Source organism: Poeciliopsis prolifica, unplaced genomic scaffold (assembly GCF_027474105.1).
Source record: "Poeciliopsis prolifica strain line A6 unplaced genomic scaffold, Auburn_PproV2 SCAFFOLD025, whole genome shotgun sequence".
Taxonomy (NCBI): Eukaryota; Metazoa; Chordata; class Actinopteri; order Cyprinodontiformes; family Poeciliidae; genus Poeciliopsis; species Poeciliopsis prolifica.
The window spans coordinates 1165153-1189043 of NW_026562400.1; the positions used below are offsets into that span (position 1 = coordinate 1165153).

The following is a 23891-nucleotide window of genomic DNA, read 5'->3' on the forward strand; positions in this document are numbered from 1 at the left end:
AGATGAGGCATGTTAAGGTTTCTTCCAAAGTTAAACAGGTGGATAGTTTCATGTAGTGACATGATCACTCCTGCATGGACTGGAGTTTAGCGTATAAATATAGAATTAACTATGCCCTTTCCTTTCATACATAGACTGAAAGGAAAGGGCAACTGGAAACCAACTCAACTCTCCCCTAAGAGGGAGCATTAGTACTAAATTAAAAGGATTTGCATGTACAGGTTAGGATATCGATGTTGGTTTAATACACAGTGAAGCAGGATGTAAGTTGACTCATTTTGAAGATTTCAAATGGTTTAAAGTTTAATTTGAGACTCAAAAGAACTGGCTAATGTTCTAGTTGTAAATACTCAAACAAAATATTAACATATTCACTACATTCAGCTAACCAACAGCCCATCAGGCTGTCGGTTAGCTGAGAAACTGACTTCTTGACAGAAAGTCAAGCAATCAGGGACATTTTGTTCCAGATAAATTCATCACATTTCTTTAAATCATGTGATCGTCATAGAGTGATCGTTTAAATTCCTCAAAATCATAACAAGTCTGTCTCAGTCTCTGTGATTTAAAAGAAAAAAGCAGGTAGAGGCGTGAGTGACATAACTTAGGTTACTTTAAACAGAAGGAAAGGAAAGAGGAGACATAATGAAAGTATATCTCAGACCAACCCTACTTTGCCAGTAGATGCTGAGCTGCTAAAATAAATGTGAGTGTCATTGGTTTGCCTTTGTGTATGCTGATCAAAGTGTCCGCCCACACCGTGCTACAAAGTGACCTGCACGGTAAATGGTCTGTGCTGTTGTGACTTCAATCTGTTTTTCCCAGTAAAGTGACAGAATTACAGAGAATTAGGGATGATTTTCCAAAGCATGCACTGATACTCACTGAAGACAAAAGGATATTTCCTTCAGGGGGTAAAGGACACATTCATACTAATTCATTAAGGAATGTGCTACAATAAAGCTAATTACAAATAAAGATGATGAACTTTGTATCTAAACAAACATAGAGCATCCCAAATTGCATACTACAACCCAGTGAGAGATTATGTAATGGCAGTCCTTAAGTTTTTAGATCATGTTTTGCAAGTTTGAACAAAAAGCATGAGAAGAAAATCTGAGATTTGGGTGTGTTGATTGTAGTGACAGTGACAGTTTGAATGGAAGCAAAATGGCCGACCTGTCCAGGGTGTACCCCACCCCATCTTCATTCTCTATAACATTCTTTCTACTTCAGTTTCTTTCCTTCTACAAACTTCCCTTTTTGCTGAAGTAGGGAGAGAAATGCTCAGGTCTCAGATATATTAAAATTTATTGCATATTATTTTCTTAAGACTTCACACTGTAGCCTGTTTCCATTGTCTATGGTTCTTATTTCCTCATGATGAAGTCAAATTTGATGAAATATGAGACATTATCACTTCTGATAAGACTAAAATAAGTCTGTCAACTTTGTGCTAATATGATATTTAAGTAATAATCACCTCTCCTTAAAGGAAGTTTGTGAATCTTGAACTGCTAGATAAAATGTGATCACTACTCCTAAACTTCTTCCATCAAAAGGATAATTAACAAACTAAAGGTGAGTTTAGATACCTTGTCAGAGGGGGCGGGACTAACTTTGTCTCCACCTAACTTGGCCTGGTAGGTGTGACCCAGCTGAACAAAATCACATGTGAAGCTCTTGTGTTTGTCTGTGAGCTTCTTCTTCCACCCTCATACACACAAGCTCCCCAAGGTTTTGGTGTCTGCTCTCTGGACGCCCCACCCCAACTTTCTGTCCTGGATCTTTGGAAAAGAACAAGCCTCTCCAAGCCTCTGCTCCGCATCTGACTTGCAAGAAACATGACAGACTCGTCTACCAACATGCGGCTGAAGCTGCCAATTATCTGCTTCATCCTGGAAATCATTCTCATCATCCTCTTTGGTGTTCTGGTGGTGTACGATGAAGACACAGACGCAAAGCTGTTTAATAAGAATATGAAAATTAATAACTCCACAGCTGGTGGGCACAACGGACATGGTTCTGGAACATCTGATGATACTGACTATAGGAATGATTTCTACTACCGCTATCCAAGTAAGTTTCCGTTAGATCAGGTGTCAAAAGGTGTGTCAGATGATGTTCCAGCAATCCACTATCAGAATTAGCGGGGACAAAAATTCATGCATATTTTGAAAAAAATGCTTAAATATTTTGAATTTTCTCAGGGTTGTTACATTTTGTGTGTTTTTATGGTGGGATTGTTTACTTTTTCCAATAAACCTCAAATACAAAATTTATGTATATATATATACATATATATTTTAGACGAGACTAAAAGCAAAATCTAAATATCCATTAAATTAAGGGGAAAAGTTTAGCTTCTTATCCCTGAAAGACCTAGACAGAGAAAACCATTCAGATGTTTTTTGCTGGAATATTTTGAATATGAAAAAAAAAAAAAAAAAAAAAAAAAAGATATATATATATATATCTTTTTTTGTTGTTGTTTTTGTCAGGTTTTATGGAAACAACGTTGGGTAAATTGGATGGCAGAATTTTCCATAGGCTATTGAGAGTAATCATTAGAATAACATGGAAGCAATATTTGCATCTCAATGCAGACGGGTGAATGTTTCATTGATTGCCTCTGATCTGCACAAATTCATCACATCAGCCAGATATGCAAGTTCTCATTCATACTTTGAAGCCCTGTGGATTTAGTTTTCCTCTGATACGTTGTTTGAAATTTCCAAAACAAATTTAGGACACTGGGTGTGTGGCAAAGTGTTATATTTCACTGCTGGAACCACTTTGTGCTGCCCAGCCAACATGTTGTGCTCTGATTATCATTCTAAAAGAAAAGCTGAGGGTCTTAAATGGGCTGGCTGGTCTTAGGCCAGGCCTTGAAATGATCAGCCATTTCATCTATTCCACAAAATGCTGATATTATCATTCAAAATTCCAACCTAAACGATAACAACTTACATGTAAAAAATTCTTACTAATTATTACAAGCAATAACATTTAATATACCAGTGCACTTTTTTAAATTATTATTTGTGGTAAAAGTATCAACAATAAAAAATCTAAAGTAAATATAAACATATGGGGTACTTTTTTGTGACAGCTATTGTATCTCATGTCTGTTTAGGGGTCCTGAAAGTGGGTCCTCGAGGGCCGGCATCCTGCATGTTTCAGTTCGCTCCCTGATTTAACGCCCCTGGATCAATTGATGGCTCCTTAGAGGCCTGAGAAGAACATTGACTTTCTGGTTGTCAGTACCACCAAGGAGAGAACCAAAACATGCAGGATGCCGGCCCTCGAGCACCGACTTTAGGGAACCCTGGGTTGACACTATACTTAGCCAGGTGTGGGACTTTCAGTCAGTAATGGAAACCAAAAACATTTGTAAGACATTTTCAGTCTATCTTTTTTTGTACTGGAACAGTGAATCTCAGGTGTTCTTGCTCAGCTAACACTTTTCAAGTTGTTGTAATTCTCGACCATGTGAGAGGAATTTACATGCAAATTTCCTTTCTAATAGCATTTCAAGACTGAACAATAGGGATCAAGCTCTACATCTGGGTGAAATATTGTTTTCCAGTTCTTGAAATATATAGTAAGACAGTCTAGAAAATGAGTTTTTTCTGTAAATTCATCTATGATTAATTTAATCTATTTGCATAGCAAACAGAAAATAGTAAAACAGACAATAATCCATTGTGATAAATTTGTTTGACTTTCCAATCATGCTGTAATGCATTCTCCAAATACAAAAGTTTGATTCTCTTTTTTATGTACTAATACTAAAGAACATATCCAATATTTCATTCCCAAAGCTTGATAATTAAAACACAAAAATTATTTATTACTGTTGAGCACATAGTGACATGTCAGAGTGTGGGAGGCATTTACCTTCAAGCATCTCTCATTCTCTAGGGCGGGGCTTCAAACCCCGCCCTAGAGAATTAAGGGAATATTTAAAAACTAAACCCTTTTCTTACATATTAACCTTTAACATATTTTCCCAGAAGCAGATTGCTATAGAATCTCCTCTAACTTCTTCTTTTCAGTCACTGTAATGTGGACGTTTGATGTCGTTGTGAATGTCACACCTTTGTTTGATCAATCCAAACTTACCAAACAGGATGTACCTCTATTTTTGTTTCATAAAGTTTGCTTTGGAGCAGCAGCATCAACAGCTACTGTGAAATTTCCATTGCATTGTGTAGCACATACTGACAGATGTATCGTATTTCATGGCAAACGTTGCTGCTTTGCTAACCCTGGTTTAGCAGAATCATTGTCTAAAGTTTGTTGGTGATCAATGGAAGAAGGCCAGTCAGAGAGTTGAGCTCAAAACAAAGTGAATAAAAGGAAGTGAAAAAAGATTATTTTTCTCATTTTTGGCTGTATTCAGGAGTGATATTGCCTTAAATCACTTTGACTCCTATTTAGCACTAAAAAGAAAAATACAGATTACATTCCTTAAAAAGAGATTTCCTTTGCATCCCCTATCTGTCATTGGTGCACATTCTGTTTAAACTCCCTTTTGTGCTAAAGTTTTATTTGAACAAGTCTGACATAAAACAGTTTTTTCTCACATTTAACATAACTGTCAAGTATTTCATCCTAAATAACAAAACAAATCAAAAAAATGCTGCTAGCTTTATGCAACATGTGTCCATCAAACAAAATCTGTATTAATTTATCTTTACGTTTTGGAGCACTGACACATTATTAGGACACACACAACACCGTTTAAAGAAACATAAATATTTTTATGAATTGCTGTGTTGCCACAGAAGGTGAAAAAAATAAGGTGGACAGTCACATCCAACCCACTTCACGGTGTTTAACCTGACACTTTTTTGTCACAGAAGTTGGAAATGAAGAACACCTTCATGGCTCAGGGATGTTTGTACAGAGACTCTATCCGGTATCCGTGTCATATGGTGGGAAGAAGGAAAAACGACGATGTACATTAAACAGAAACAGGTTCAGACTTTTCATGCTCTGCAGTGTGGAACCCCTATACTGTCTGGAAAGTAAATATTTCATGAGAACCGGTTTAACGTCCAGCTTACATCGGCCAAAGCAAGAAAAAAAAACAACAACTTACAACTAACAACAAAAACATGTCCATAATTTACTACATAATGTTGTCTAATAAATTTTCACACCCTGAGTGAATGGAAGCCATAGTCCCATAGTACTTATACTTTGAGTTACAATGGTTGTCTTCATACTTCTGTAGAGGGCTGAACTTGCAAATGAAATTGTTGATAACATGTTTATATATTAGCCATTTGATCAGTCTAAGATATGAATCTGAGATTAACTGAGCCTCACAGTCCAGGCAGCAAAGTTGGAGCAAATGAGATCATATGTGGGACCCCATAAGATCTAAAGAGGTGATTAAGAGAAGAACTGAATGAAAAACACATTTTCTCACAGTGCATTAATGAAGAGCCCAAACCTAGAGACAAATAAACTTGTGATCAACTTTGTAAGTTAAGTTTTCCAAGCTTTCAAAGTTCTTCTAATATTCACATGGTATGTGTAAAACATGAATCAACTGGCATTAGTGGAATAGACAGCTGGGCTGCATTAGGATTGAATGTGGTTTGAGGTGTGTTTGCTTAATAGTATAGAAAACGTTGAATAAGGAAAAATTAATTTGTTTTAGCAGACATTATATTGTGTGTTTGTACAAAGTTGTCTGTATCAGTTAAGACCAACCAAACATGCACATTATATGTGTTTTTGCATAAGGTATGTATAACTATATGTTCTGTAAGTTTCTTTTAGGATCTAAGATCTGGTGTAGTAAAAAACATCACACACATTCCTCTCTGCTGGAACAGTTCACCTGATAGCAAGAGAACAGTTATGAAAGATAATGTTGACGTCAGTGGTTTCACCCACACAGGAAGACAAGCTGCTTCAAGAGAAGCTTTTTAATTTTAATCAGTTGCATCCACATAGTGACTTGAAAACTTGTCAATAACACTTAACATTCAGCTACATAAGTACTTCTGATTCTTCATTTGTATTTTCTGTGTCAGTAAGTTGAGATTTCCTCTTACTGAACAGACATGATCAAAGCAAAACAGTGAGAATGGAAGTAAATCTCAATGTTTAAAATTCATATCAATTGGCGGTGTAGAGCAGCTCTGTGTTCTGACCTTCATATCAACGCTCCTTATTGCGTTGATATGAAGGTTTCCATCTGGGCCACGGGGAACTGTGTGAATCTAGGCCAAAGTACCGACAGGGAAGCCGGAAAGAGCTCTGCTTGGTCAAGCCAATTAACAGTTACCATAACGACCGCACTTACAGCACAGAGCAATGTTAATAATGGCAGCTAATGAGCAACGTTCACAAACTGTGTGAATCAGGACAGGAAACAATGTCATGTAACAAGTTGATAGGGTTCATTTTGAAAACGGGTCATCAACCATTTCTCAGAAAAGTGCATTTATTTTCTTAATGGTTTTGCATAATTTATAAGAAATCATATATTTAATGCATATATAGGCACTAAAAAGCATAAATGAATCAAAACCTGCTGTGAGTCATGTTCCTGGTTGCAAGTTACAACTAAACCTGATTTTCCAGGGAGGTTTCTGAAATTGTGCACTCTAAGAACAACTGCATTAGGGTTAGGGTTAGGTTATGGTTTTAAAGCTCCTGAAACAATCATTTTGTTTGTGGAAAGAGACTGTTAGTGCTTATTGAATGGGTTAATCTAGGAGACATCACATTGCTTGACAGCATTGATAAATGAAGAATGCATGGAGTCATAGTCACACCTTAAGCAGAGCCTACAGGACCACGTTTTCAAAAGAAACAAATTAACATCTATCATAACGTATATCCAACAAGGCAGCTGCGGCACATGACCTCCTTGACCATTTGCTGTTTTGTCCTCTGCAGGTTTCCAGGATGTGCATGTAATGATTTTCATCGGCTTTGGTTTCCTCATGACCTTCCTTCAGCGCTACGGCTTCAGCAGTGTGGGCTTCAACTTCCTCATCGCAGCCCTGGCCCTGCAGTGGGCCACTCTCATGCAGGGCTTCTTCCATGGATTACATGAGGATGGGAAAATTCACATTGGAGTGGAAAGGTGCAAAATGAATGAAAATGAATACCATCATTATTTTAAATTATTCATCTTATATTCTTTTTTTACAATATTCTTCCTTCATTCTTACATTAGAGAGCATCACCTTCTATCCAAGGGACACTAACTGTACAGGTTCCTCTAAAGTACACAATAATGAAAAATACATTTTCTTAACCCTAACATTGTCTCATTGTGAATAGTGACAACAGTGCTTTAAAGTTACATTTTTGTTTTTAAGTACACCTCTTCTTTACCAGATTCTGGTCATTTTGAGAGTTTAGCACTGAACAGTTAGTGTCACACCCCATAAATGGTGTAAAAATTTAAAATTAGTTACTTATTGGCTTTGAAAAAAAATCAAGGCTGTTTCTGACTTCATTCCTGTTTTCATACCAAGGTGTCAACCTCTTTTTTTTCTGTTTGCAGTATGATCAATGCGGACTTCTGCACTGGCTCTGTGCTGATCTCGTTCGGAGCGGTTTTGGGAAAAACCAGTCCCATCCAGCTGTTGATTATGGCAGTTTTTGAGGTCACACTGTTTGCCGTCAATGAATACATCTTGCTCAGCATTTTAGGAGTGAGTCACCACAAATCAAACTACTGAAGACTTGTTTTAATGACTTATGAACAGCTCTTATTTTTTCTGCTGACACACTCAAAGCTTTGAACAACCCTGTGAACCATTTTTTTTAGACTAGAGATGCTGGAGGCTCCATGACCATCCACACCTTTGGAGCATACTTTGGCTTGATGGTGACGCGAATCTTGTACCGCCCCAAACTGGAGCAGAGCAAACATAAGAACTCGTCAGTCTACCACTCTGACTTGTTTGCAATGATAGGTAATTCCTGTGCAAGAACAGACAAATACAAGAACTGTTTTCGTGGTAAATTACACCCAAACCCATAAGATTGCAACATGCTTAATGAGTACGAGCTGAGTGAGACACCAATGACTGAATCAGAGTTCATGCCTCTTGTGGGTTCCCCACCTTTTTTCATGAATTAAAAGAACAAGAAGTTATATTGTGTGTTGCATGCCAGGTAATGGTTCTGTGGCTTTTCGTATCTTTCTAAAGTATTTGTATGCCTTAAATCCTCTGAAGCAAAAGGGAAATTAGATGTAATTTTTTTTTCAAAATAAAACAGTGCAGTAGGCATTTGTTTTCAACCCCCTTTACTGTCAAAACGAAAAATAAAATCCATCTTATTTCACGGTGGTAACAATAAACACCCAGAAGATGTAATGGAACGGCTTACATAGTGGCTCATTGACTTTTCTGGATTGCCCAGAAGAAGCAAAGACCTTCATATTCAATGACCGTTATGCACTATGCTGTATCTGCAGTACCTAAGCTTATTTTCAGATTGTTAAAAATGTTTAAAATCTTTCATTTCACAACTATGCACTGGCTACAATATATAATGTAGAGAAGTTCAAGGGGAATTCTTTGGCAAGCCACAGAGACATTTTAAAGTCTGGTTTTCAATTTCCTTTCACTCCTGCTATATTTAAAGTCTATCTTTATCTTCAATGTGAATACAGGTACCATCTATCTGTGGATGTTCTGGCCCAGCTTCAACTCTGCTGTCACAGCACATGGAGACCCCCAGCACCGCACAGCCATGAACACTTACTACTCTCTGGCAGCCTGCACTCTGTCAACATATGCCATGTCTGCCCTCACAGCTCACGATGGAAAGCTGGACATGGTAATAATGCATGATTATCATTTCTGTTTTCAACTCTTTAACTAAAAACAAATCAGAAAATCAGATGATCGTCTTGATGAGAATGTTGTCTCTCATTCATCCATACTGTATTTTCAGAAGAGTTTTTTCAACTAAAAAAGAAATGAAGCAAATAAAATAGTGCCAGAAAAGCACTGAGACATCAGAAAACAGAAGAAAGATGTTCTATCTAAACTTGTTCTTCTTGCGCTTATCAGAGTTTAGAACATATGACTGTTACTCAATACCCGAGAGCCAATGAATGAATGACCGCCCCAAAAATGTTGATTGGGTCTCTGCCAAATAGCTGGCAGGCTGATCAGATATCCAACTGTCAGCCATTTGGCAGCTGGCTATCTGATCAAGTAACTAGATCACATACTCCGAGATGAGGTTGTGAATCATCGCAAGATAAATTTTCTACAATGTTGATTATCAAGTATGAGAGGAAATTAATCAAATATCCAGCTTGTTTCTAACCTTTCTCTGTCACTTGGTTGTTGAAAACAAATCAAGTCAATTTCTGTAAAGAACATTTCAGCAGCAAGGCAGTTCAAAGTGCATTGCATAGATAAACACCATCATCAAGCAAATATACATCAAATATTTCCATCATTTTCCAGTTATTATTACTCTAAGGCAACTCTAATCAGGTGGATTTTGAACCTTGATTTAAAAATAAGAAAATTAAATGTATTCTTAATTCATCATATCCAAGAATCTGTCTTCAGAGGAAAACAATAGTGTGAGCCGAAAGGGTCTCCAGTAACAATCAGTTTTGCAATGAATCTGGAGGAGCCTCTGACTGAAGGCTTTTAGCGACAGTTCAGCATCTAGAGACCGAGACGACATTAACATTTCCTGAATGACATAATCAGTTATTAGAAAGTTCTTCTTATGCACCTTGTTTGCTTTTTGTCTCAAACTTTAATATTTTTTCTGGTCGTATAGGTCAGTTAAAAAAGTTAGTTTTATAATCAAGAAAACAATTGTACATTTGCTACAATAGGCACCATAGCTTTCAGACAATGCGTCATCATCCAAATCTGGTAGTTCATTTTGCTTTTTGGGAAGCTTGTTTGTGTCAAAACCTGTTAAAATTACAAATCTACAGTCAAAAATCGAAAGACAAGCATTCTATTAGTTTCCCAGTACGTCTAAGATTTGTGGATTGAAAACAAAATTCTTTGTTAAAAATATGGAGAACACACACACACACACACACATGTGTATATATATATATATATACACATGTATATATATATATATATATATATATATATATATATATATATATATATATATATATATATATATATATATATATATATGGTTTTTATGGTTGGCTGATCACAAAGAGGGGGAAGGTGATCCGCACAGAAGGAGTCTCACTCCCACAAGGAACAATAGCAGACATAGAGGACAGTTACAAGTACCTAGGTATACCACAAGCAAATGGTAACCTCGATGAGGCCACAAGGAAAGGAGCCACAGCTAAATACCTCCAACGAATAAGGCAAGTCCTGAGAAGCCAGCTCAATGGCAAGAACAAAATCCGTGCGATAAACAGCTATGCCCTGCCAGTAATCAGATACCCTGCTGGAATAATCAGCTGGCCAAAGGAGGAGATAAAAGCCACAGATATTAAGACTAGAAAGCTACTAACCATGCATGGAGGGTTCCATCCCAAATCCAGCACCCTGAGACTGTACACGAGCCGCAAGGACGGAGGCAGAGGACTAGTGAGTGTGAGAACCACTGTCCAGGACGAAACAACTAAGATCCATAAATACATCAGGGACAAAGCCTCAACAGACAATGTGCTCAGTGAATGTCTCAGACAACAGGGAACGGAGGTTGAGGTGCCAGAGATACCATCATGGGAGGACAAGCCCCTACATGGGATGTACCACCAGCAAATAACCCAAGTGGCTGATATCAGTAAATCCTACCAATGGCTGGAAAAAGCTGGACTCAAGGACAGCACAGAGGCCCTCATCCTGGCCGCCCAGGAACAGGCCCTAAACACCAGAGCAATAGAGGCCCAGATCTACCACACCAGACAAGACCCAAGGTGTAGGTTGTGCAAGGAGGCCCCTGAGACAGTCCAGCACATCACAGCAGGGTGCAAGATACTGGCAGGGAAAGCGTACATGGAGCGACATAACCAAGTGGCAGGCATAGTATACAGAAACATCTGTGCAGAATATGGACTGGAAACCCCAAGATCAAAGTGGGAAACACCCCAAAGGTGGTGGAGAATGCCAGAGCTAAGATCCTGTGGGACTTCCAGATCCAGACAGACAAAATGGTAATGGCGAACCAACCAGACATTGTCGTAGTGGATAAACATCAGAGGAAAGCCGTTGTGGTAGATGTAGCAATACCAAGTGATTGCAACATCAGGAAAAAGGAGCACGAGAAACTGGAGAAATACCAGGGCCTCAGGGAGGAACTGGAGAGGGCCTGGAAGGTGAAGACCACAGTGGTACCTGTGGTCATCGGGGCCCTCGGGGCAGTAACCCCCAAACTGGAGCAGTGGCTACAACAGATCCCAGGAACAACATCAGACATCTCAGTCCAGAAATGTGCAGTCCTTGGCACAGCCAAGATACTGCGCAGAACCCTCAAGCTCCCAGGCCTCTGGTAGAGGACCCGAGCTCAGAGGATAAGAACCACCCGCGGTGGGTGAGAAGGGAATTTTTTTTTTTTTTTTTTTATATATATATATATATTTTTTTTTTATTTTTTATTTATTTTTTTTTTCTTCTTTGACCTCAGCATGTGTTTTGTTTCCATGTTTAGGTGCACATTCAAAATGCCGCCCTGGCCGGAGGAGTCGCAGCAGGAACAGCTGGTGAAATGATGCTCACACCTTTTGGCTCCATGATCGTTGGGTTTTTGGCAGGAATCATCTCTGTCCTTGGCTTTAAGTATCTCTCGGTAAGAATAAATTATGATGTTATGTTTACAAATCAATTCTTATCTTCAAGACACGTGTGAAGGACCTTCTATCAAAGTTTTGAATAAACTTCATTTAAATTTCAAGTTGTTTAAATTCTTATAAGGTTCATTCTACAAATGTCGTTTACTTCCCATCAGCCCATCCTGGAGGAGAAGCTGAAGATCCAGGATACCTGTGGAATCCACAATCTGCACGGCATGCCCGGCATCCTGGGGGCCATTGTTGGGGCTGTCACTGCTGCTGTGGTCCCGAAGGACGTTTATGGAAATGGGTAAACAATTATTTTTTTGCTTTCCCTGATGCAACACTAAATTCAATATTCTTTTTTTTTATTCAATCAGTGCCAGATTAAATTTCTCTTTGACTCTATTTCTTTATTTGAACAATCTGCTAACATGTTTTTTTTTCTGTGTGGTTGTAAGTTTGGCAAAGGTTTTTCCTGATGTGGCAAGTGGAGAAAGAGAGACATCTTATCAGGCCGGCATGCAAGCCATTTCTCTTGTAATCACTCTTGCGATTGCCATTTTTGGAGGACTCATTGTTGGTAAGTAAATGCACAACCAGTGGCTACTAAGCCAGTTCAAGAGTATCCAGTTATAAAAAACTTCAAAGAACCCAAATTATTTGATCATTTTAAGAAGGTACTTCAAGAGGGGAACAAGCTCTTTCTGAATCTGATTTTGTTGATTTGACTTTTTAGGTCTTCAGAAATTCAACATATTAAATGTGAAATTAATGTGCAGAAAGAAATTTGTTGTCAACTAATATATGCTTTATGGGAAACAAATGAAAGTGCAAGTCTGCATTTGTGACTTTAAAAAAAAATCTCAGGATTTCATCACCTGGAGCATATACTTTGTTTGGTACTTGATAGCTAATTTAAAAAAAAAAAAAAAATAGCATACATCAAAACATATTCTGATGAATATGAACTAAAGTGACAAATCTTTCCCTTCCTCTCAGGCTTCATTTTGAAGCTGCCGGTGCTTGGAGCTCCTCGCGACAATGCCTGCTATGAGGACAGCGTCTACTGGGAGGTCAGTGTGATAAAGCAAGACAAACTGTGTGAAATACACAATATATAGAGGAATTTCCATTTGCAAACTTGTGAAGAAGTTTTTACATGACTTTTATTTATTTAGATAAATACCCTTTAATTCTTGGCTAATTTAAATTAAATGTTTATTCTCAGAAAAACTTAGGAATTCTTTAGTCATGATGTCATGCAGTAGGAATTATTGCATAATATTATGCAGTAATTCCTACTGCACGATGATCCATATTAAATATTAATATGGATTTAAGATTTTATTGTGAAATTGCTGACATTCATTGGGATAATAATAAAGTGGTGTGTGTTTTTTGTTGTTTTTTTAAGTTATCTTTATATTTGATCTTTTGTCAACATATCTGTTGCTCCCTATGGCCAAAGCCTAACAAACACAAATTTTGCTTTAATAGTAAAACTTTTCAAATAGGCTACTGGTCACCTGTTATATATAGTGGTGCGATTGCACTGCTAACCGTAAAATTGAACTGCATTGTCATATTTTCAAATTCTTTTATAAAACTTGCATATGAAAGTAACAACCTCAGTCATGGTTTCAGTTTTGGAGTTTTGATAACATCTTCAATAAAGTTAATCTTTGTCTTGATAAATGTGATTTTCTTTCAACACAGTAACGATAAATGATACAATAACTGCCCATCCCTGTTATCCAGCCATTATTCTACAAAGTATGGACACGTTCAGTCAGTTGCAGAAAGACATTTTCAATCACACTTTTTCTTATCAAGCTAAAATATCAAATAATTCAATAAAATCTAACATTATTTATAAGATGAAGGTATTTGATGTGAGAAAAAAAGTGTTAAATTACCTCTGAGTGTTTTCTTTTCTTTTTTTTTTTTAATGTTACAAAGTCTGAGAAACATGTTTTAGATGTTTTGGGTCTGATTATGTATGATATTTGGCCACCAGGGGGAGTAAAATCACCACAGAAGAAGTTCAGAATTCTTGCTGAATTTGGAGACATTTGTTGCTTTGATTTACTATAATTTCATGTCTTTTTATAAATACAGATGTATAAATCAGTATTTTCTAGAAGTAGCTACTTAAATCTCTTCTATAATTTTATTGCCAAAAAAAGAAAACATGTTATTATTTGTTGTTAGTTTTATATGTGTTTGTTCATATTGTGTAGTAAAACATTGTCAATGTAAAAAATAAAAAATAAAAAATAAAATAAAATCAACAGGATGAGAAAAATCTATTTTCAGCTCTTAAGTCTGGAATACTTGCAAACATAAAATAGATGGTGCACATTATTATAAAGCAGGGTGAGAGAACTACTAAGGTACAATTTTCAGTAATTCTAAAGTTTTATGATTTTTTTTGTATTCTCAGGTACCAGGTGAAGAGCACCATGACCAAGAGCTAACTGATGTGAGGATGGAAGAAACTGAGAAGATAAACAGTTAGACACACAGAACCAATCTAAGGTTTTGACGGCACTTGAAAGCCTACAGGCTACAAAATACTCTTTATATTCATGCCAGCTGCCAAACAGTTTTTACATTTGAAACATTATCTGTCTTTAAAGTCAATAGAACAGAAATTAATGAGTAAAACCACTAGAGGTCAATCTAGAGTTGTGTCTGTGAACACGCTGCACTGATAAATGATGTTTTCATTTATTAAAATCTGCTTTGTGATTGTCCATCAAACACAAATTTGAAATAATTGCTTATTTTTACTGTAAGATGAAACCAAAGAGAGACTTAAAAACAGATAAATTCATTTAGCTGAATTATGTTAGTCAAGATTAGATGTTTTTATAGGATTTATTTTAAAGTAACTGTTTTTTTAATTACAGAAAAAGATTTCATGCTGTGAGGTAATGATATTTTACTGTTCATTACATGTGATTACATTAACTTTAGAATCGTATACAATTTTGCCTCATATTAAACCATGCCAGTCTTATTGTTACTTATGTACACTTTCATATTTGTATGGTAATCTCCTAATTGATTTCCAAATTGACTTAAACCTACAGGAAAATTTATGTTTGTGACATTGACTGTATTTATAAGAGCAGACAGACTTTTAAATAAAGTTTTGGGCTAAAAATGAAGTTTTCAATGAGTGTTTTGTGTTATGTGGTATTTATATTCTAGCAAGAATATATCAGAAAACATTGGAAGCTCAGGAATTTTACCCATCAAAAATCATCTTGTTGGGGCTTAACAATAATGTATCCAACTACAAAACCCACAGAAAGAACTTTTGCATTTTGTCCTTGTTTTGAATTGACGATCCGCTTTCACTGGACACCAGGTATAAAACCATCAATGATTTACAAAATACCATTTAAAAAAAATAATAAAATATGGACAAAAAATATTTTCCTGCAGATACCGAACTGTTACAAGATTTTTTCCCCCCAGTTATCATAATGCACCAACTCTCTTTAAAATCCTCAGTTTTCCAGACAATAGTGGACCAAACAAAAACACACTGTACTGCTGTCACCGTGAAACAATCTCCTCTTCAGTTCAACCTTATAAATGATGACACATTGTTGATGTTACCATTATAAAATAACCTGCAACTAAGTTTTGGCAACGATCAAAACTTAATTAATCAGTAATCAGTAATTACTTTACTGGTAGTAAAGTAATTAGTTACTTTTCCAGAGTAACTAAGCCATCATTGGTTACGAAGCAGGACAATGATTCAATACAGTCATGGATGATAAGTAGAGGAAATCCTTTGCCGTCCCCAGGGGCAAATAAAGAAAAGGCAGAAGTTTTAATTTATTGTTTTTTGTTATTTATAATGTCCTGTCCTCTTTGTCACCAGACAATTGTCTAGAATTTGCAACAAGAACTCAATTTTTGAGGAGAATATTCAGCATCAGAAGGGTTAATTAAAAATATGATTTTTTTTTTTTTAAGTCCAGATCTCAACCAGACCTCCTGCAGGATGACATGAAAAAGAAGCAAGCAGATGGGGGATTCAGTAAATCTTAAGGGAGAAGCCATGGCATGAATGGTGAGGCTTGATGCTTTGTTGCCCATATCCATCGATCCTGACGTACTGTATGCCGCCACAAAACAGACAGCTCACCTTCTGCTTGGCTGCTGGTGTAAATGTGTTCCAGAGACCACTAGGTGGTGCTGGTAGAAAAACAACGACAGCCATGCCTCATTGTGAAGCTTTTTGAGAAGCAATTTACATGAACATTTAATGGCAATTAGCACTGGGAATGAGATTACAGCAAATAGGGATTGACAGAGGGAATATTCTTCTCCTAAAAAAAAAGGAAACGTCTTGTTTAAAATGTTACATTCTGGTGACTTGGATACATTTGCTGTTGTTTGTCATTAACAATTTATCTCCTTGCAGTTCTTGTCCCTCTAATCAAGCCATTTGCATATCCTGATGAGCTGCTTGCACCCTGCAGAATTATTCCTCCCTTTTTAGTTTAATAGAGGGCCCCTAGCAGGCTGTAGGAGCCTCGTCTGACCCCCCACCCAGCGTGGTGATGGCGCCACGGCGTGAACAGGCACGGCAGCCTTTTCCCAGGAACTAAAAGACAGGTGGACAGCTGTTTACTGAATAGGCGCTCATACTGAAGAGCTTAATTGAGCTTCATAGGGCTAATTAAAATGCAAAGAAAAATAATCATGATTATGGTAATTATTTCTAGTGTCCAAAATGTCTTCAGGAGATGAGCTTGCTTGGCATCATACCTGCAGAAAAAATAATTAATTTCTGTTGGCAGCAAAAGTATTAAATGCTGCTGTTTCCATAAGCTGAGACAATATTATGGCATTAAATTAAAGCTTTTCTTCAAGTAAAACATAAAAACTGCCCCATATATATTATGTTAAACAATATATATATATATATATATATATATATATATATATATATATATATATATATATATATATATATATATATATATATATATATATATATATATATATATATATATATATGAAAAGTCTTGGAATATTCTCTGAGTAGAGTTTTATGCAAAATCTCACCTTTTTTTTCAGAAAAAAAAAAGGGTGAGCCTCAAGCCTCCAACCTAAGCAACCATGCTGTCATGAGATCACTTTTCAGTTCTCCTTATTACGTTTAAATAAGACAGTATTAGCCTTGACCCCGTCACTGTATTTCCCTGTGTGTGAGCGGGGCACGTGGGAACGGTGTTGATCAGCCCCTGCAGCTACACGGGGTCCGTCCGAAGCAGCTGTAGCCTCCTGTGGCTCAGCCTCCGGCTTGTGTACGATTGTTGTTCTTAATGCTGTTCTGGAGGTGAACATAATAGATTAATAGGCTCCCTCAGGACGACCGGGTCTCCTGTGGGAACCCCTCTGCCCTCTTGCAACCCTGCAGAAGCCATAATAGGCCAACACTAAAACACTGAAATCACTGAGATCTTGTTTCCAGAACATGCCAGACTGTTGTTAGATGTTTATTGTGTCTTTGCATTCAGAACTCATAGCATGGCTTTATGGAGGTACATGTAAATCTATCATCAATTCTGTGATTGCATAATTACTCCTTTGCAGCAAGATTCTCACCATTAATTACACTCAAAGTAGAAACATCAGCACTTTGTGTGAGCATCTGGGAATTCTCACTCAGAGTTAATTTAACTCTTGTTATTTTGATCAGCCCCATCAACTCTCCAATCAACGGTTGTGAGCTCTAAATATTAATCTCTGGAAAAAAAAAAACAACATTAAAACATCATGGATGATATTGTGTGCAGAGGAGAAAGTAGAGGTAAAACAAAAAGTACATTTTGGTTTGTGGTTTTCATTTAGTTCCAGATTATATCCTCACACAAAGTTGTTGTTGTCACATTTCTGAAAGGAGCAGAGACGTGCTGAGAGGTTGTGACTGATGCCAGCTAAGAAGGGGGGATGATGGAGCAGGGGTGTCAGTGGGAGTGCTCACTAAATGCAGGAAGTTGTTCAGCTGAAGAGGGTTTCTGCCACTTGACTGAGGAAAAATTGCCTGCAGTGCTCCAGGAGTACATGGGAGTGCTTCACTTGAATTTCCTCCCCCTGTAAAATGGCTAGCCTTGTGAATGCCAAATCAACAAAGGCGGAGGCTGTGTGCATTTCAGGCCCCACAACTCTCCAATTCTTTCACAGCTCACCTGTGGTCAACAAATCCTGCGTGTGAAAGCAGAGCCCGCCATGACTGGAATCCAGCGTAATCTTTTGCATTCTTCATGAACAGAGGCAATTGCAAATGTGGAGACTCACTGGAAAGAAAATTTTCCATAAATCACAATTTTATGAAGCCCCGGCATCCTGAAGTCAAAGTTGGAAATTATAGTTTTAGACATGGCAACTTTTTATTCTACTCAGACAGCAAATTTCAATGATGCTGTGCATTTTAACTTTGCAAGTTATATTGCAAATTTTATGGAGGTGTTCCAGGAGTCCACATTAGAGAATTAGAGCCACTGAAAAAGAGAAATCTGAATTTTTCTCCGAATCAGAATCAGAATTATTTAAAATGTGTATACACCACCAGAAGAATATGGTCTCAAAACTGAAATCTGCCAAATAAATATGGGACAGGAAAAAGTGCAGGTTTACATATCACATTAGGACAAAAAGGTAGGTGAATTTTTTTTTCATATACTAACAATATAATTTCCAGAATGTTTGGTTGTTGGCTTTTGACATAGATTGACACAGAATTATAATTCTGCTCATAAAGTCAGACTGTTATTTTCTAGTGGCCCTAATCCTCTTTTTTTCTTATGCATAAAAAATAATAACAAAAATACTTAAGAAACGTCTCCAAACAAGACTGAAGTATCTAAATGTAACCTCATAAATTCAAGATACATTTCAGCTTTATCACAAAAAATCTTTTGCCACTTTCTTCTTTGAGGTCATTATTTCACCGCTATAACACACTTTCCCTCATTCTTTCTGAAACAACAGAAACATCAGGCCTTTAATTTAACTTTAGATGACTAAGAAAGCCTAAATTTAACACCCTTAGACAGAACAAAGCAGCATTCACAATTTGGAAGATCAAAAGCATCAAATTCATCCACTGGTTGAAGGACCATTGTGACATGGAAGGATCACATTTAAGGCAGAATAGGGCGGCCTCTAATCCCAGAGTTCCTGCGAGGTCTCCTGGCGGAGCACCCCGCACACTAACAAGGCCTCCCACTGGACTCATTACAAGAGGAAAAACCAACAAAGGCAGTTATTACACACTCCTTATGAAAGACATCAGGGGCAACGGGGCCAAGCTGGACACTGGGGGAACAAAGAGCGCTGACGACCCTACCGCCACCACCTTCACGCATCCCCCATCACCCCAACTGCCCCTGCTTCCAACACACGCATGTCTCCGAGCTGCAGGCCTTGCAGAGGGGGCTGCAGAGGTTGGGAGAGGTCCGGGGCTTTGTGCCCTGTTAATTGAGGCACCCGATTGAGGAAACATGGGGCCACACCAGGGGGGCCTTAGAGGAGATTGAGTCAATGCTGTGAAAGAAGGGGAGCAGTCATGAAGTCACAGTATGTACTTGCATACATGTTCCTATTGAATCCATCAAGTCCAATCAAGTTTATTTGTACAGCGCATTTCAGCAACAAGCCATTTCAAAGTGCTTTACATCAAGAACAAAGAAAAACATCATATAGTGAGCAACTATAGCAAAATATGTTGATTGGTGTTCCATTTATTATGGTCCAAAAACTATTCTAATCTGGTGGGAGTTGGGAATCTCAAGTTTAATTGAAGAGAAGAAAAATTGTGTGTTGCAGGTACAGCAAACCAAGTAAACAGCAGATTTTTAACACTCATCTCACTTTTTAATGCCCTCAAGATCTTTCTCTCTGAGTGAGAAAAACATCCCAATGCTCATAGTTGGAGATTTCCAGCAAAGAGTTTTGAGTTACTAACATCCCAGATAGTATGTTATGGTTTGTTGAAGCAAATTAAGAAAAAGCCAATGATGGGACATTCCAGGTGATGTCCCAACATCAATTATTGTAGTAACTTTAAAACCATTTGCTTTGGTCAGATTATGCTAAAATTTCAGGACAAAGATAAACTACATGATAAAGAAATTTTAGCAGCTCTCCTATCCCTGGCCAGTGTGGTGAAGAAAGTGTGATGCTGTGGGCCAGTTTCTATTCCAAAGGACCCGGGGAGCATTGTAAAGTCCATAGAACGATTAACTTGTTGACATTTCCTATAAAACCGACGTAAGTCCAGAAATTATTACTGAAACCCTTCTAACATTTTACAGTAACAAAAACATTAAAATGTTTAATCTTATGCTCTTTATTTTGTTAAACATGTCATTTAAGTTCACTAAGCAGACTTAAAATCACTTACTATCCGTAGTATCATATCGTGTTTGCGTCATAAGTCTTTGAATTTTAGAAGTGATACCAGGAGCCTTAACATCCAGCAGTTCAGCAGTACTTGTTGTTACATAAGTGCAAAATCCATATCTCGATTTTGCACATAGCATATAATCACAATTTATTCTGTTAAGACCATTAAATTTAAAGATAAGCCTATGCTATCTGTAGCATAGGGGGAACCCACCACTTCCTCTTATTTCACTCCCTTGTTCTGCACATCATCATCAGCAAAAATCCCAGAAACAAAATGCTACTGATAAAAGATGAAGTTGGAGAAAACCAGGAATCTGATACAATCAAAAGAGGAAAAGAGTTTAAGAACAAAGAAAGGAGGACATTTGTTAATTAACAAGCCACTGATCTCAACCACATTAATAACCGGGTCATGGATGTGAGGCAGAGAAGGACAGAAAAAGGGGAGAGGAAAAGGAACAAACAAATAAAGGATGCAACATGATGGGCCCGGATGTAGCGATGGGAATTTTGTCCCTGTCTTTTCCCCATAACCCCTCCTAACCTCTCCCATTCTACTCAGCACTGCAACCACAAACCCTCTTTGTGGCTCCCCTAAAAAAACCTTCATCGGATGCCAATTTGCATAAAAGCAACAACTTTTTTCCCTCCTCCTTTGGGATCGGACAGCAACTCCCCTGCCGATGGGATCTCGATCCTTCTTCATTCAGAACACACAGGCAGGTGCAAAGGAGGACATGATGATGAAAATTTATGTTTTATGACGTCCCCTCTGCACATACTGTATGTCTTTTGAGCTTCCACATGCATTTATAAAGAGAGCATAAACATAAACACACACACCTCACGCGGCTCCTTTTTTGAACACAATTAAAACAGAAGCTGCTCGTACAAAACACTTTTGTCTTAGGCATGGAGGAGGAGGCGGGCCGGTGGGGGTCGGAGGACATCTGCATATTAATTAGAAGGTTATGGTGTGAAATCCAATCAGGCGTGTTAAATAGATGACATAGTGGGACAAATATGGCACTATTTTTTCTCTGCTCTCCCACAGTGGCGCATGGATACAAGCGATGCATGCTGCCACTTCCGGTGGTGGCACGCTGCCAGCGGATGGAAATTAGCAGCAGGAGCTATTGCGATGAATTAGGAGAGTGAACAATGCAGGAGGCTGTGTGCTGCACAGCAGGGAGACAAGAGAAGGTTGACACTGGGAATGCTACACCATTAGGTGGCGATCTTGAGTCAAACAAGCTTAGAGTTGTATCAAAACGTTTGTCTCGAAAGCGATAAAATGTCCATTTTAAAGAATGATATCAGAACGGTTTCATTGTGATTTGTTGGTTACGATTTCTTTAAAGGTAAAGAAGTAAAGAAGTGACCTAATCTGGATGATACAGCACCACTGAAAATCAGTTAACCCAGACTTGGAATCAGATGTAATTTCTGAACTGGATACATCTGTTTGGGTGTCAATAACCATGGTTTGACACTGTGGTGGCACCCCTTTTTTTCCTCAATTCACAATTTTGTTAGCAAGAACAGTTCAGGCCGCATAAATCACCAAAACAGGAGCGAGCCAGTAAGAGGCTGACAGAAATTACAGTGCCAGAAAAGAACTTCCAGAACCATGACACCGTTTTTTATCCCTGCTGCCCACCCAGCTTCATTGACGAGGCCAAACCCAACCTCCGGTTCTTTGTTTTTTGCTGCTCAGTTTCCCTTTTCTCCAGGTTTCCTTTCTCTGGCCTTTTGAGTCCTGTTGCAAAGTTTTACCCCATTTCCGTCACGACCCCTTTTATTTCCTTTCATTTCTTCTTTCCACCAATTGAATTAGTCTTATTTGGTTAATCTCTAATGCTCTTTCTCAGCCTTTGTTTTTGCTGGGGCCTATTCCCACCTATAGCTTCCTTTTCGCTTTCCACTCCTTTGCCAACTTGTCACCATCCCTTTCTCATTCTCACCCGCCCTCCTCTTCTCTCTCCTTCATCTCTACCCATCCCTCTTTGCCATTTCCCCAGTAAGGGGGCACTTTGCTGCTCCTGTCTTTCGATCTCCGCTGTTGGCATTCAGTTCTGAGCGCCCGACCCAGTGTGTGTGGAGGGGAAGCTGTGTTTGAGCAAACGGGTGCCCACGCCTGCCCCCGGCGCCACAAAGGAGGCTTTCTTTGCCCATCAATGGCTTCCATTAACGCCGGGCCCTCTGCCTCTGGAGGGGATGTCAGGCTTCCCGAGATGGCACACAGAGACAGCCATTAGAGGCAGGAAGCTGGGGGTAGGGGCATCTTGTGAGAGCTGCCAGGGAAGAGGAGGAGGGGCACAGAGGGCATGAGGTGGCGTTTTGTGTTCTAAACTCAGAGCTGTGTATATACAAACTCAAACCCACAAAGGGGAAGCATGTATTCTCTTGCAGCAGCTGAAACATACAGTACGTGAATGCATGTCTGCAAATCTTTCAACAGCAGAACTAATATTACAAATGTTTTATGATTGTGCAACACAAAGTCTCTGCAAGTATTTTTGTCTAATTTATTGTGCAAGAGTCATAGTACACTTAAAATAATGATAAAAAAAAGAAAAAAAAACTTGCAGGATGCCTTTCAAGATAAAGGAGCTTGCTTTAAGTCAATAATTCTTTAATGTTGATAAAAGGAAAAGTACTTTTTCCACTGGCAGATCTCTCTATAATGGAAAATGTCTTGAAACAGGGTAAAAAATCTGTCAATGGAACAAATTACTTTAATCAATATTAAGGAGTCTTTGACTAAAAACAAGTTCGCAGATCTCGCAGAAAGGTGACTTATAGCTTAGTTTAGTCTTATTTCAAGTGCATTAAAATATTTGCACAGTCTTACCTTATCCTGCGTGGCAGCAGTGTGTCCCAACTGGACCTTGGCTCTCATTGAATCTGTCCATATAGGAAAGAAGGAGCCATTCGCTTTTGAATCAGTGCACTCTCTCACACACACACAAAAGCTTTAAGATAAGTTTGTTCATAAATTGGGACTCTTTGAGGTTGGGTTTTTGCTGGCTGCTGTGTTCTCTGAGATAAGCATGAGACAATGATGAGTGGGAAAAAAAAACAAGCCCATGTTATCCTGCTGTGTTTATTGTTTAAAGGAAAAGATCATTTAAATATAATTTGGAAATTTGGCTTTGTATTTTACCTGTTTTCAAGTTAATCAGAGGGACAGCTGTCCTGTTGTCCATCCATCTGCAGGGAGTGCTAATGAAAAGCACAACATTCAAAGAGGTTTATAGTAAAAATAATAGTTTATGATCATTTTCACATGTCATTTTGCGATGAATCAATTTGAAAGTGAGGCAACCTCACATCCCCAAGCAATCTATGATTATTTATGCATTTTTATGCCAGTGTGCACTTGTGGTGCAGCAGAGAAAATTAAGCTATATCTAGAATTAATTTGTACAAAATAATTTTCATCTGTGAAAGATTTTAAGAGGCAAAACTGCTGCAAGCTACATTTAAGAAATGGTTATTCTTTATTAATTCATTTCACAGATTGAAAAGACTGGTTACATAAAACTGTAACCAGTTCTGTTTTTGCAGGAGCCTAAATATTGTTTGTTGAGATTGAAGCAAAAAAATAATAATAATAAGGTAGCCGTCATGTTAAAAGAAATGCATCTGCTTGGATCAGCTGAAGGAACTCTGC

General features: G+C 38.0%; 1 protein-coding gene across 1 annotated transcript; it reads left to right on the forward strand.

Moving 5' to 3' along the window:
- The first annotated feature begins 1686 nt into the window (after positions 1 to 1686).
- Positions 1687 to 14946, forward strand: rhbg (Rh family B glycoprotein). Its single transcript, XM_055047286.1, has 10 exons — positions 1687 to 2079; positions 6925 to 7114; positions 7541 to 7691; positions 7808 to 7955; positions 8660 to 8826; positions 11650 to 11787; positions 11947 to 12080; positions 12232 to 12353; positions 12773 to 12846; positions 14217 to 14946. Exons 1-10 carry the CDS (start codon positions 1845 to 1847, stop codon positions 14289 to 14291), a joined length of 1434 nt encoding a protein of 477 aa, XP_054903261.1. The 5' UTR covers positions 1687 to 1844; the 3' UTR covers positions 14292 to 14946.
- The last annotated feature ends 8945 nt before the right edge of the window (positions 14947 to 23891 follow it).